Here is a 15662-nt window from a genome sequence, read left to right as displayed (position 1 = left end):
GGCAGGGGACTGAGTGGGAATGGGCTGTTGGGGTGGTGCTAGGTAAAAGGGGACATGAAGGCTCATAGAGGGGTATCTGGTGACCAGGCAGGGCCCTGTGCTGATGGTACCCACCCTGAGCTGCATTCCCTGCCATCACCTTCCTTTCTCTAAATGTGAAGTGCTACTAGAAAATGGCATGAACTGCACCCAGGGTGGGCAGAGTCAGTGTCAGTTCAATGGGTAAAATCACGTGATCCACATCTATGAGATATTGGGATTTTTTGAGAAGATTTGTAGCTGAGCTTGAAGGTTTATTTACAGATGTTTCATGACCATGACTAGGTAACATCGTCAGTGAGAGTTTCTGGTGAAGTGCTGGTGGTATGTTCTGCCTCTCTATTTATAGGTTTCTTAAGGTGGGTGATGTCATTTCCGGTTCTTTTTTTCTAGGGTTGTTAGATAGGGTCTAAATCGATGTATTTATTGATGTAGTTCTGGTTAGAATGCCATGCCTCTAAGACTTCTTGTGCTTGTCTTTGTTTTGCCTGTCCTAAGGAGTGTGTGTTGTCCCAGTCAAAGTGGTGTCCTTCTTTGTCTGTATGTATAGAAACTAGTGATAGTGGGTCGTGTCTTTTGGTGGCCAGTTGGCGTTCATGTATCCTGGTGGCAAGTTTCCTTCTAGTTTGTCCGATGTCGTGTTTTTTTGCATTTCTTGTCATTTACAAGATACCATGCAAGAACTGTAAAAACAAAACACTACATTGGACAGACTAGCAGGAAACTATAAATAGAGAGGCGGGACAAACCACCAGCACTTCACCAGAGACTCTCACTGATGATGTTACCTAGTATGGTGACGAAATGTCTGAAAACAAACCTTCAAATTCAGCAAGCTAACTTACATATTTAGATATTAGAATATTTGAGGGGTAAATACATGAAGCAGCCATTTGCAAATGGCTGTGTCATTGCATTTGCAATAACTCCAATGCCGACTGGCAGGTGAAGATACTTAGGAGTCAAATGCTGGTCAAAGGTGATTTGTATCATGTCATGGCTGCTTGAAAAGGCATATCAATGATGGTTAAGTTAGTGGCAATGACATTAAAGAAAGACCAATTCTGGCCATAAGGTGAACCATTATTTGTGATGATTTGGAGATGCTGGTGTTGGACTGGGGTGTATACAAAGTTAAAAATCACACAACACCAGATTGTAGTCCAACAGGTTTAATTGGAAGCACTTGCTTTCGGAGCGACGCTCCTTCATCAGGTGGTTGATGAAGGAGCAGCGCTCCGAAAGTAAGTGCTTCCAATTAAACCTGTTGGACTATAATCTGGTGTTGTACGATTTTTAATGTTATTTGTGAAACTTCCAAGGGTGCTGTGGGAGCTGCACATCTTTGCTGATTCATCTGTGGTGCACATATACTGATGATCCATACTGAATGCAGTGAGGAGTTGAATGGCAGTCCCTTTTTGGTTTAGTGTGTTTATTACACAGCCGCACGGCAACCTCATCAGCTTCCTGCGCACATTGAGGCTGAAGCTGTTTTAATGGTGGAGAGAAGCTCTTTGTTATCAGGGTTCTGTATGTCTCACTCAATGGAAGAGTGTGTGCAGGCGTCAGTTGCAGGGTATGCCAATAATGACTCCTTCCACATCTAAGAATCTCTTTCACTTTTTGCATTTCCACTGAGAGTCCTGCACCCTAAGAATCCACCGCTTAGAGCCTAGGCATACCTAAAAATGAGGTGTCAACCTGGTGAAGCTACTACACAGGGATACTTGCATACAAATGGCATTTGTAGCAAGTGACGGGCAGAGCCCACAACCAATGGATCAGATGTAAGCTCTGCAGCCCGGCCACATCCAGTTGTGAATGGTGGTAGTCAAGTGAACTATTCACATCTCTATCCTCAATGATGGAAAAGCCCAGTAAATCAGTGCAAAAGATAAGCAATCTTTTGAGTGGATATTAAGTGAATGATCCAACTCAGCCTCCTACACTTGTTCCCCGCATCAAAGATGCCAGTCTTAGTTCATTCAATTCATTCCATGTGATATCAAGAAACGATCGGAGACACTGCAAAGGCAGTTGACCCTGCCAACATTCTGGCAATATTACTGAAGACTCGTGCTCCAGAATTTGCCACTCCCCTAGCCAATCTGTTCCAGTACAGTTGCATTGACCTGACAATGTGGAAAGTTGCCCAGGCAAATCCAACCCAATTAATTTCTCTTGATCATCAGTAAGTGATGGAAGGTCTCATCAATGGTGCCATCAAGCAGCATCTGCTCAGTGACATCCAGTTTGGGTTCCGCCAGGGCCATTCCGCTCCTGACCACATTACAGCCTTGGTTCAAACATGGACAAGAGAGCTGAATTCCAGAGGGGCGGTGAAAGTGACAGCTCCTGACATCATGGCTGCTTTCAACCGATTCTGGCATCAAGGAGCCCTTGCGAAACTGGAGTCAATGGGTATCAAAGGGGCAAACTGTCTGCTGGTTGGAGTCATACCTGGCACATAGGAAGATGGTTGTGGTTGTTGGAGGTCAGTTATCTCAGTTCGAACCATGACTAGATGTGGGCCTGCACTGGATGTTGGGGGTGGAGTGTTCAGATGGGATGTATCCATGGCCAGCTAAAATGTGTGGTATGATGGGTAAATGGTGATGAAGATGAAATAATGTATGTGTGAGCGAGAGTCAGCCATGCCAGCTACATGCTGTGAGTGGCATGGCTTTTTGGAGACTGTGTACCATTAGGCTAATGGTGAGGGGCAGCACTGCATTGTCAATGCTTCTCTCGGTGCATGGCGGCTTTTCGAGGATGTCGTGTGCCAGGGATGCCAGTGTTTTGGCGGGCATCCAGTAAATGGCGAGTTGTTCTGTGAATAATGCGTGCTCACATGTGGCTGGAATCATGTGGAACAGATGCCATAGGAGCAGGTTAGATAGTTAATGATGTGAGTTCGGTAAGATACTCTGAGAAAGACGTCCTGGCAGAAAACTTTCCAAAAAGCTTGTTGGAAATTGAACTTGGCCAAAGAAATATAAGGTTCATGTCTACATTACACAAAGGTAGTTGACTAAGGAATCTTCTCAAGGCTGCTTACTATATACTAACATGGGGCGGCACGGTGGCACAGTGATTAGCACTGCTGCCTCACAGTATCAGAGACCCGGGTTCAATTCCCGCCTCAGGCAACTGTCCGTGTGGAGTTTGCACGTTCTTCCGGGTCTGCGTGGGTTTCCTCCGGGTTCTCCGGTTTCCTCCTACAGTCCAAAAATGTGCAGGTTAGGTGAATTGGCCATGCTAAATTGCCCATAGTGTTAGGTGAAGGGGTAACTGTCAGGGAATGGGTTTGGGTGGGTTGCTCTTTGGAGGGTCGGTGTGGACTTGTTGGGCTGAAGGGTCTGTTTCCACACTGTAAGTAAACTAATCTAATGGCTTTCTATTACTTAGCGTTATATTTGAAAGTGATATTCATTTGTGGAAAGGCATTAATTTCATTAATACCTCAGTGTTCGCTCTGGATAATAGGAGGGCGAGTTTCCTCTGACTGATTTCTCTCTTCCTATTACAGCTGCCTTTTGCCGACACAGTAACTCACAGTGGCGGATGCAGAATAACGTGCATGACTCTGGCGACAGCTCAGAGGATGAATTCTTCGATGCACGAGGTTTGTGGAAGTGCTATTTATTCTGAAGAAATCAATAACCACTGTTGTCAGTTAGTTTCTTTTCCAGACAGCAAATGGGAAGACTTGTTGAGCTGTCTTCAGCCTGAGATCCTGATTTACCAGTGAACCAAAATAGGGACTGAATTTAATGATGTCCATTTTTCTTGTGTAGCCTTTAATGATATAAAATGCACATCAAGCATTTTAACAGCCCAAATGTGTATTGACAGTTAATGAAATAGGAGTGATCTGAGTAATGAGAGTTATTTTCTGCCTGCAATTAAATTCTCAAAATCTTGCTGTACACATTCTGACCTGTCTACTAACAGCTAATTTGTGGAGCCAACTTAGATTCATGACGATACAGAAAATCTCAGACTGATTAAATTGTGTGGCCATTGCATAATGGTTTTATTCAGAGCTTCGCCTCCAGTGTCATCATATATTTAGGCCCAAAGCCATTAATTATTTTTTCTGAGTAAGCAACCAGTGTTGTATATGATATTAAATTATCCCAGAATAATATTTATTGTGAACGATTGCTAATGTTATATTTCAATTTTCTTCAACATTTATAATCAGGAAAGCCAAACAATTGAAGATACTTAAGAGTGTGGGTTCATAAATGGTGTAGGATGCACATAGGGATTGCATCTTATTGAAAACTTCTCATTGATCTGTTGGCCTGTCTTCATGCTGCTAGGTTATTGGTGCTAATAATGCCTTGTCCTGAACTATGCAGAGCAATTGTAGTAAACTAAGCTTTGAGATTGTGCTTTGAAATTTCTGCTGCTGATTTGAATGCATGAATGCTTAACATATTTGAATGATATTTCTGTATGCGTTTGGTCAGGTTATCCCTCTCCTCTAATACTATTGTTTGACAGTTAGTCTATAGTTAACTCTTGATTTAGTATTCCAAGGCTTTATCTCCCATCACACCAATTGGTGCTTTTTTGCTTTTATAAAAATACAAACTAGGGATGGAAGTAGACCATTCGGCCCCTTGAACCAGCTTGTTGACTAGCCACTATGTACATCCCTGGTCAGCATCACAAACCTGTTTGCTTCCTCAGTTGTGCTAATTCCTTGCCAGTCAGTTGTAGCTTGGAAATAAAGAAACAGCAGCGAACACTTTGAGGAATTAATTTTCCCTCCCCTTGACAGAACAGGACTTCTAACATTAAACCTACTAAGAATTTGCTTATAAACTAGGTGCCAAAGATTGTTCTGAGAATATTGTGTAAAATGTTCGAAGTTGTTGGGGTTCCTTTCCTTCTGGAGATCTGAAGGAGAACATAAAGAGAGAAAAACAGTATTTTAAAGGAAGGCTTCTTCCCCTCATAGTGAGATCTAATATAATGCATCAGAAAGGCAACAATTCACTTGGGGGAGGGGGGGGACACTTTCCCAAATCTCTCAAATATATTCATACCAATTATTACAAATAGAATTCTTCAAAATTTGCTCTCATGATGAAGACTGGTAAAATTGGCATTGTTGTTGGGCCCATTGATGACCAGTTTTTCATCAGTTCAGTTTTGTGTTGGTCTTGAAATCCTCCATTATCAGGCTTGTTCGCCTTGTGTGGCTATGCATCCTGCAGCAGTCAATGATACCAAGTGGTTTGTGCAGCAAACCTCTCTGTAATCGTTATCTGTACCATCTATCATCACTTGGATATATCAAGGTTTAAGAAAAGCAGCTAACTGATGTTAGACTAGCCTGTCATGGAGTCAGAAAGCTTTGCATTAATATCGTGCTCAATCCCTTTGCCTGAGAACTGATCAAACCCACTCAAGTGCAGCCTCATATACCGGGACAAAGACGAACCTCTGATTAAATCATGACCCCAACATTCAGAGGCATAGCACCTTTTGTACTTGCAACTGCTTCGACATTATTCTATTGTTTAAAAAGTGTTCACAGCCCCTACCGGCAAAATGGTCAATGGACAACGGATTCATATGCAACTGTTTTTTAATTGCTATGATACAATTGGCAATTTAAACTCCCAATTCCTTGGTGTAACTAAGGCTCTAAAATAGCCGAAAGATTTGAGGGAAGCTGGCAGCAGTGTTGCAGAGCTGTGCTAATATATGATAAAATGGAAGTGCTCTGACCGATTTCATAGAGTTTGTTTTTTGGGATGGGGCTGCAAGGAGGAGCAATGCTACATAGTCTCTACAAGAATACTCTGGCCCAGAGCCCCCTGAAGTCCACCCTTGCTTCAATGCTGTGGATCATTCTGCATTCCCCCCACCCAGTAATACTTACCTGTTGGACAGCTTGTTCTCAGATTGTTTCAATGAGTCAGGATTGTCTTGACCATTTTTAAATGAGATGGTTTCAGGTGAAGGATGCTCTTTTGCCTAATCACTCTTGTGTTTCCACAATTGACTCAGGCATCTCCTCGTTTATCTTCAGCAGATTCCTGAGCAGGCAGACAGAGCTTCAGGTTGAATGTGCCATCCCTCATTACTGTCGCTGCAATGTCAGGCTGGCTGACTGGCTTGAGTCCAGGTGTGACATGCTTTATGATCTAGGCTGAACATGCTACCAACTGAGTCAAGCTGACTCTCCAGTATCTTTGTAATAGCATGCATTATATCACAGCATAAGATTATACTGGAGCAAAAACTGACACTGAAGCATTCAATTAAAATGATTACGGAGCTCTCTGTAGGCAATCATTAATACTGCCTCTTGATTGATCAGTCACAGCCACTTCTGTCCATTGTGAAAAACCTCTCTACTTCTGCTGTCCATTATGAAAAGATATTCGCACAGAATATTCCACAACATAACTGCATCTGTTATCACCCTTTTTAATATATGGATCCAAATTTTGGGGTCTTTCTTTCAGTTTATTCCCCTCCCTTTGTTTAGTTTCAATCTCAATTAGTTAGCCAAGTCTAGCTGAAGTATGAAACAACCAGAGATAAGTGCTGGAGAAGCACAACACAGTTGGCAGCATCTGTGGAGAGAGAAACCGGTTAATATTGCATGTCTGGTATGAAGAAGAGTCATACTGGACTCGAGACATTAACTCTGTTTCTCTCTTCACAGTAGCTGCCAGGCCTGCTGAGTTTCTCCAGCATTCTCTGTGTTTGATTCTGATATCTTGCATCCACAATATTTAGCCATTTTTCTAATTAAAAAAATACCTTTAGCCCCAGAAGTGGTTTTTTATCAAGGCTTGATCAATACGAGCAGGTAAATAAGCAGGCAGGTAAGAGTAGAGCCAGAAGTCACAGATTTAAAAATCGACCTTATAATTTATTTTATTCACCCTAAATGGCTAGAGTTAGAAAGTGCAATGAGTAAACAATGAAATGAATTCCATTGTGACTATCAAAGACACAAAAAGTGAGGGACTGTATTAATTCATATTTTTTGACACCACCCAAGTCTTCAGAATAAATGATATCCATATTACAAAATCTTCCTTACAGAATGAATAGGCAGCCGCCAGCACAGAGCAGCCATTTGTTTGGCACCCCGTCCAGCTCTTAAAAACATTTACTCTCTCCATCACTGGTGCACTGTGGCTGCAGTGTGTACCCCCCAACAAGATGCACTGAAGCAGCTTTCCAAAGGCTTCACTCATTGAACCTCTTGAAACTGCAAGCTCCAGTGTTTAGCTTAACAACTTCCCATCTGAACCACGCTGGTGTGACTTGGAACTGTCTCACTGTTCCTTCACTGTCCCTGGGTCAAAACTCACAACCGCACACACTCTAGGTGTATCTACCACATTCAGATTGCAGTGGTTCAAGAAGGTGTCTTCCTACCAACTTCTCTAGGGCAGCTAGGGATGGGTGGTAAACATTGACTGTCCCAGTGATTTCCATATCCTGTAAACAAATGAAAGAAATATCCAAATTCAAGATCTGAAAATTCTAAAACCTCTCTCTTTAGTTGAATATTACAACAGCACTGCTACCACTTCATTTAAATGACTATGCTTTTCTTTCTTTATGTTCTCCTTCAGATCTCCAATAAGAGAAATAACGGAACCTCAACTACTTAGAATATTTTACACAATAAACAGGAAATGCAACGTTTCATGTACAAAGCTTTGCTTCATACCATGCTGTGGATATGCTTGAACAGCACAGAACGAATCATTGCCAGCAGGGTTCTGTTCTGTCCTGGCCATTGAAAACAATCTGCTTCATGTTGGGTAATCATATGTTCTTTTTGGGAAAACCTTACTCAGTGACCCTTGCCAATCAGGCCTTGAATCAGTTATTTCCAGGTTAGTCCAGGGTTTAGCCTTGGTTTTAGGTGTGAAACATACACTTTCAGACCCATCGTAGTAAATGGTACATGCGTGAGTATTGCATCAGATGTCCACTGTCATCTTTTGGATTAGGCTTCTTTTGGGCATCCAGAGAACACCAGGAGGATGCAAAACCTGAATCAAATATTAATGATCCAGTGCTTGTTATAAAATCCTGCTGTGAATTGCCCTTGACTCAAGCAGTGAATTATATAATAATCGTGCAGAAGCTCAATATAAAATATTCACCTCTTTCTTATAGGCTGGTTGTTGTTAAGTGCTTTTCAGCAGCTTATCATTTTCTGGGACAAGAGAAAAGAAGGAAGGGTGTACACATACAGCAAGTTTGGCAATATCTGTAAGGAGGGAAAAGGATTTAACATTCCAAGTTGCTGACCTCTCATTACTAAACAGGGAGAGGTGGTAGATAATCTCTAGGTCTTTTTTGTTATTCCATGGTTGGCTTTGTGATTTCTGGTTTCAACTTTGTGTTAGTGATGGACTGCTAGAAATATTTTCTTTCACTCATAGGCAGCCTGTTATGTTCTGGATGGGGAAGGGGACCAGCACAAATAGCAGAATGTTGAGTGCCAGTGTTGTCTTGATGTCACAACACATGACGTGATTACATTGCTGATAACCAGACAAATTGGTCTTGCAATCATTTTAATAATAACATTAATATCAAATAATGGGAAAGAAGATCTTTACAATAACTCAATGTATGCGAGAAGAACAGTTAGCTTGCTGAATTAAGAATCACCTTTTAAACCCTTTCACTCCCTGTGTTGCATGTTTGCTTAACTAACATGAACTGCATCTTTCAGTGGGAACACATTTGGGAAGGAGATTGGTTTCTTTGAGAGCATTTCAAATGGCAATGATTGATAACGTCAAGCAGCTTGGGGGCTGAGTTTCATTCTGCAGTATCCTTTCATGAGATGTGATACACCCACAATGTGGTATTGACTCTTTAGTAGAAGATGGTGTCCATTTACCATGTTTGAATTCTCTTTGAAGGATGACAACTGTCATTATGATGTAAAGAGAGCCAATGTGTGCAGATTCATACAAAATGGTTCCCAGAAGTCACATAACCATCTTCAGCTTGTATTGGGCCTAGTTTGCCTGTATCTCAGGATGAACTGTCAAAAGACTTCTCAGAATTCAATGAATATTTCCAATGGCGAACAGAAACCCCTTGACAGTATTTCTCCTGAAGGTAGGACTAGCTCTTCCTAGCTTATCACAACCTGACATGGGAGCTAGCCAAGGTAATGGCTGAGACAATTAACATAGAAACTAGGAGCAAGACTGGACTATTCGGATCTTTCAGTTGCTCTGCCATTCAGTACAATCATGTCTGATCCTCTATCTTAATGCCACACTCTCTATTCCTCTCCATTTTGCTTGATGCCTTTAAAATCTAAACATTTATCTGCCTCTTTCTTGAATATATTCAGTGACTTGGTCTCCATCGCCTTCTGTGGTACTGAATTCCACAGGTTCACCACCCTTTGAGATCTTTCCTATCTGAGTCCTAAATAGTCTCAGGATACAGGATACACCATGCCCCTGGTTCTAGACTCCCAACCAGGAAAAGCGTCCTCCCAACCAGGAAAAGCGTCCTCCCCTCATCTAACCTATCCTGTTAAAATGATATGTTTAAATCAGATCCCCTCACATCCTTCTAAGGACTAGTTAGTGCATACCCATATCAAACTTGTCCCTCTTCACAGGACAATCCATCCATCTATCTTTGGTGTCAGCCTGATGAACTTTGCTATACACTTCCATAGCAATTGTATTCTTTCTTAGGTAGGGAGACTAAAACAGCCACAATACTCCAGATTGAGTCTCACCAAGTCTATTAGATTAGATTACATTACAGTATGGAAACAGGCCCTTCGGCCCAAAAGTCCACACCGACCCGCCGAAGCGCAACCCACCCATACCCCTACATTTACCCCTATACCTAACACTACGGCAATTTAGCATGGCCAATTCACCTGACCTGCACATCTTTGGACTGTGGGAGGAAACCGGAGCACCTGGAGGAAACCCACGCAGACATGGGGAGAACGTGCAAACTCCACACAGTCAGTCGCCTGAGGCGGGAATTGAACCCGGGTCTCTGGCATTGTGAGGCAACAGTGCTAGCCACTGTGCCACCGTGCCGCCCACTATGTATAGCTGGAGTAGGATATCCCCACTTGTGAACTCAAATTCTCTAGCAGTGAAGGCCAATATACCATTTGTCTTGATAACTAATTACTATCTTTTATCTGAACTGAAAGACAATGCACAGGTCTGGTGCCTGAGGCCCAATGTGGAAGCATGTTTCTTCAGTCTTGGGATAGAACTGTTTGAAGTTTTGATCTGTATCAAGGAAGAGATAGTGAAGACTGCAGATGCTGGAGAGTCAGAGTCAATAAAGTGTGGTGCTGGAAATGCACAGCTGGTCAGGCAGCACCTGAGGCGCAGGACAGTTGACGTTTCGGGCAGGACCCTTCATCAGGACTGATGAAGTGTTGACTCTGCTCGGATGCTGCCTGACCTGCTGTGCTTTTTCCAGCGGCACACTTTATCGACTTTGGTCTGTATCAAACAGACTATGCAGAGCCATTTTATGCAAAAAAAAGAGAGAGACACCATCCGAGAAAGAAGATACTATCTGAGTGTGTCAGAGTTAAAAACACACAACACCAGGTTATAGTCCAACAGGTTTAATTGGAAGCACTAGCTTTTGGAGCGCTGCTCCTTCCTGTCACCGGCATCTCCAAATCATGAGAGGGTCAGGGCTTTCTGAAGGAAGACAGAGGGAGACAAACCAGCTAAAGGATTGGTGCACTGAAGCAAACAATCAACAGCCACAATCTGCAGAGCTATAAAAGCAAACACGGGTCTCAACTCCTTCCAGAGGCTGTCCTGCTTAGTCTGCCTTTGAAAGGAATCACAGAATCTGTGACATTTGCTGAATTCTGACTTCAAGTTTTAAACCTTTTTATTTTTGAAAAGCCATCCCTGCAAGAAAACTAGCACCTGATCTTGTTTTCACCTTTTGGAAGAACTGTTTACTTACTTTAAACCTTTGTGTATGTAGTTAATTACATTTTACTGAAGTAACTTACAGAATTGGTTTGTCATAAGCTACCTTTTTTTCTTGTTTGAAGCATAAATTAGTTATTTTAAAATTCAAGCATTCAAACACTAAAAGGGGGATATAAATGAATTATACAAATTTGCAGTCATGGACCACTCCAGGTATGTGCCTGGTGTGGTCCTGATAGAAATATTCAAGTTTGCCTAGAACAGCAGCATAATCATATCATTAGCTGTTCATTAGACACTTGACTACTTTGTAAAATATCTTTCACCACTAAAGCACTAGCGGTATATTTTATGGAAAGGTGTACCTTTTATTTATTTAATAATGACATCTTCAAATTTACACCTTCACTTTTTGGTCAAATTACAACTCTCTCCCTTTCCTTTTTACAGTTTAATATTGTTCATGCAAATGTTCTGAAACTTAGCAAAGCATCCCAATTACAAGGACATTCTTGGTATTAATTGAATATGTAATCTCCTAATATTCCAAATCATTTTAAATGCGGTGAGCAACATTATACTGGGAAGTTAAACTTATCAGTTTAGGATATAAAATTTGACTACATTGAGGTTTAATAAGAGAGTAACTCATTGGTTCTTGCAGCTGTAAAAGTATGCTGCTATTGAAGAATTTACTTCATAAATGCCAAGTTGCCATAATGTAGTGTGCCAATTGGCAACTTGCTACATTCTAATTTAGGATAGTGTTAAGTACAATTATATAATCATATTTAACATAATAGTCAAGTTGCACCAGTTAGTTCTGTCATAAGTTTTTTAAAAAACACCATCAGATCATTTGGTGCACACTAAATCAAACACAAGATCTTGACAAAATATCTGTCATTCACTACTAGTGTCATAAAACGCTATCAGATCCTCTCTGCCCCTGCTAGTAACTAATCTATTATGTGATGCATGAAGAGGTTGGTGAGCCAGGCAACATAATGGCCCAGTGGTATTAATGTTAGACTATTAACCCAGAAACCCAGGTAATGTTCTGGGGCCCTGGGTTCAAATCCTCCCATGGCAAATTAATTCAATAAAAATCTGGAACTAAGAGTCTAATAATGACCACTATTGACTGTCAGGTGGAAAATCACTAATATCCTTTAGGGAAGGAAACTGTGTCCTTACCTGGTCTGGTCTAAGTGTGATTCTTAACTGCGCTGTGGGTGATTAGGGATAGCCAGCAACGTTGACATTCCATGAATTTAAAAAAAGTCTTGTATAGGTCTTGAGAACTGTTCAAACATTCGTACTAGGTGCAATGGTTAATCATATCAGCTTGTATATGTCTTTTTCCTGACTCTGTTTATGTTAAGTGATGCATACTCAAGACCTTTGAGTAAATGAGGTGACTATCACTAATGAAAAAAAATGTTGCTTGACATAATGAAGACCAACACTGAGGCAGAAAGTTAATGGATTATCCTAAAATAGTAATGAAGAGCTTGTGGAAACCATTTTGTAAAAATGTGGAGAACAATGTATTTATTGGAAGTTATTTCATATGTGCAATCAGAAGTCTGGCATTACTTGAGCATTCCATGATCCAGCGTTGAGCATTTTTCATTTAAACTTTATCAGCAGATTAACTCCTGTGGAAAATAATGGGAAGACACAAAGTACAACATTGTAGATTGTGGTTTTTGCATGGCTGTCAAGGTTCATGCATGTTTTTCCATCTCTTTGAATATTGTAAAGTCGCACCATATTTGGACAACTTTGCAAGGCAAAACTTTTTAAACATTGGAAAGGATAGTTTACCTTAAAAGGATACTTCCTCACTTAATTATCCTGAGTCACCAGAACTCTGAGTCTATTTTGTATTGACCTTGCCAAGGGATATGTTGCTGAGCAACAATAATTTCATATTATACTAAGCCTGACCCTTAGGTAGACAACCAATTCCAGCAAATAAATTACCTTGAAGACTTCAGTGTGAGTTTGTAGTCAACTTACAAGTTTTCAGCAAATCCAAATAATTGCTTTTGGAAAGTATACTTGAATATGGAATATTTTTGAAAGACTAAATCATGATGGTGGATTTTTGGGATGCTTTGGTATTAACTTTAAGAAAATTCACAAACAACTTTCATTTCATTTAATGCAGCTCGAAGGTTGGGTAGCATGTTGAGAAAAATTTGAAAGGAAAGTTGGACAGAAAAAGGATAGCTACTTCCTTGATGGTATAACGTTAAATATAATGGATGTCAAACACAGTTGGGGGTGTTCAGTTGTATAGATCTTGAAAATGTCACAAATAGATGCAAAAGGTAATCCAGAGAGCTAATGGAACACTAGCTAATATTTCTAGTGGTCTGGACTACAAGGATATAGAAATTATGTTGCAGTTATACAAAATCCTGGTTAAACACTACCTCAAATACTATAAGCAGATCTGGGAATTATCCTCTGGGAAGAATATACTGGCCTTGGACAACATAGGTTTACAAGAATGATATCTGGACTTCAGTAGTTAAGTTATGAGGAGTAATTTCACAAATTAGGCCTGTCTTCTCGAGAATTAGGCCTGTCTTCTTGAGAATTTAGAAGGTTCAGTGGTGATCTGATTGAAGCCTTCAAGATATTAGCAGGAGAAAGTCGGGTGGATAAAGATAAATTAATTCTGATTTGGAGATGCCAGTGTTGAATTGGGGTGTACAAAGCTAAAAATCACACAGCACCACGTTATACTCCAACAGGTTTCTTTGGAAGCACTAGCTTTCAGAGCGCTGCTCCTTCATCAGGTGGTTGTGGAGCATAAGATCGTAAGACACAGAATTAAGAGCAAAAGTTTACAGTGTGATGTAACTGAAATTATATATTGAAAAAGACCTGGATTGTTTGTTAAGTCTCTCATCTTTTAGAATGAGCATGTTGGTTTCAGTTCTTTCATATTTAAATCGGAGAACTTTTTTAAAGTTACATTCTCAAGTGAAATTTAACAATTGGTGTCATGTCAGTCTCACACAGGGCACCTCAACACCTTAAATGCATTATCTGGGCCGACATGACACCAATTGTTAAAATTCACTTGAGAGTGTAAGTTTAAAAAACTTCTGCGATTTACATATGAAAGAACTGAAACCAACAGGGTCATTCTAAAAGATGAGAGACTTAACAAACAATCCAGGTCTTTTTCAATATATAATTTCAGTTATGTCACACTAAACGTTTGCTATAAATTCTGTGTCTTATGATCCTATTCACCACAACCACCTGATGAAGGAGCAGCACTCCGAAAGCTAGTGCTTCCAAATAAACCATTTGGACTATAACCTGGTGTTGTGTGATTTTTAACATTGTAAATTATTTCCACTGCTTGAAGATTTGAGACCTAGAGAGCGTACTCTGAGAATTAGGGCCAGACCATTCAGGAGAGAAGCTAGAAAACACTTCTGCACACAAAGGGTGGTAGATGTCTTTTCCACAAATGACAGTGAATGCAGGATCAGTTCTGAATTTTAAGTCTGAGGTAGATAAATGTTTGTTAAGCAAATGTGTTAAGCAATATGGGCCGACAGCAGTGATATAGAGTCAGGCCACAGATCAGCCATGACCTCATTGAATGTTGAAACAGGCTCAAAGGGCTGAATGAACGACACCTGTTCCTCTGTTTAAATCCAGGAAGGAAGTAGTGAATTCAAATTTATTTAGATGGGCCCTTCTCATCATATAGTGGCAATGAAGGCTCCCTCTCTGAAGAAATAGGGCACTGGCAGGTTCCTGTATTCCAACAAATTGTGTGATTACACAGGCAGCAATTGCTCAACGTAAGAGGAAGCTGCTTCAACCCTCAGGATGCCAGCACTTGGTCCTCCCACTTCTGGCACTCATCAGTGCCTTGCTTTTACCTACGAAGTAGTCAACTCAGTGTTGCACCAAAGAGGGTACATTCCAAAACCAGGCTTTCCAACTGCTTGAGACCATCTGGCAGGGCCATCTACAAAACTTCCCCTTTGACAGTTATCAGAATTCAACCAGACAAGCTGCAGCCACTGACATAGCGATGCTTAGAAGAACTAGGCAGGCAAAGAAGGCTACAACATGGGAACTAAAGAAATGCACAAACATGATTCATTAACTTGTAGGTTGGATGGTTTGTTTAACAGAATTTGTTTGGAATGGGTATTTTGTGAGGACTTTTATTTCACTGTTGTGGTCAAAAGGACACTGTTATGATCAGTGACACAGTGAAGCTCAGGTTATTGCTGAATGAAAAGCCAGAGACATGCATGATAGAATCACGGTAAATTTAATGCAGTTATATACATTGTATAATGAGGTATGAATGGGGAAAGTATGTAATAGGTAATTGTTATGTTCAGGTGGGGTTCTGATTTCAAGGCATTCAGTCATAATCCCACAGATAGTAGCTTTGCACCATTGGCTCCTTAGCCAAGCACATACACCAAATGTCTGAATCTGCAGTTTCTTTCATACTGAGAAGGATTACTATTACAACAGGTTCTCCATGAACATGTGCGATTAAAGGAGAGAGGCGGCGCCCATACAGCTGTGCTCCAGACCAGGATCAAACGGCACTACGCACTGACCGGAGTTGGATATCCCAGGCCAACCAGTGTTCCGCGG

At 40.9% G+C, this 15662-nt stretch overlaps 1 protein-coding gene across 2 annotated transcripts in view; it reads left to right on the top strand.

Annotated features, from left to right (window-relative positions):
• The window catches only part of LOC122564039 (membrane-associated phosphatidylinositol transfer protein 3), a 440972-nt gene that overhangs the window by 15989 nt on the left and 409321 nt on the right, over positions 1–15662 (top strand). For both annotated transcript variants that reach the window (XM_087977378.1, XM_043718505.2), the window contains exon 2: positions 3572–3667. In XM_087977378.1, coding sequence (XP_087833504.1) covers positions 3607–3667 — 61 coding nt within the window. In that variant the 5' untranslated portion in view covers positions 3572–3606. The remainder of the gene's footprint in view (positions 1–3571; positions 3668–15662) is intronic.

Source organism: Chiloscyllium plagiosum, unplaced genomic scaffold (assembly GCF_037043375.1).
Source record: "Chiloscyllium plagiosum isolate Xiang-an unplaced genomic scaffold, Cpla_swu_hap1 HiC_scaffold_31, whole genome shotgun sequence".
Lineage (NCBI taxonomy): Eukaryota > Metazoa > Chordata > Chondrichthyes > Orectolobiformes > Hemiscylliidae > Chiloscyllium > Chiloscyllium plagiosum.
This window is presented reverse-complemented; position numbering and strand designations above follow the sequence as displayed.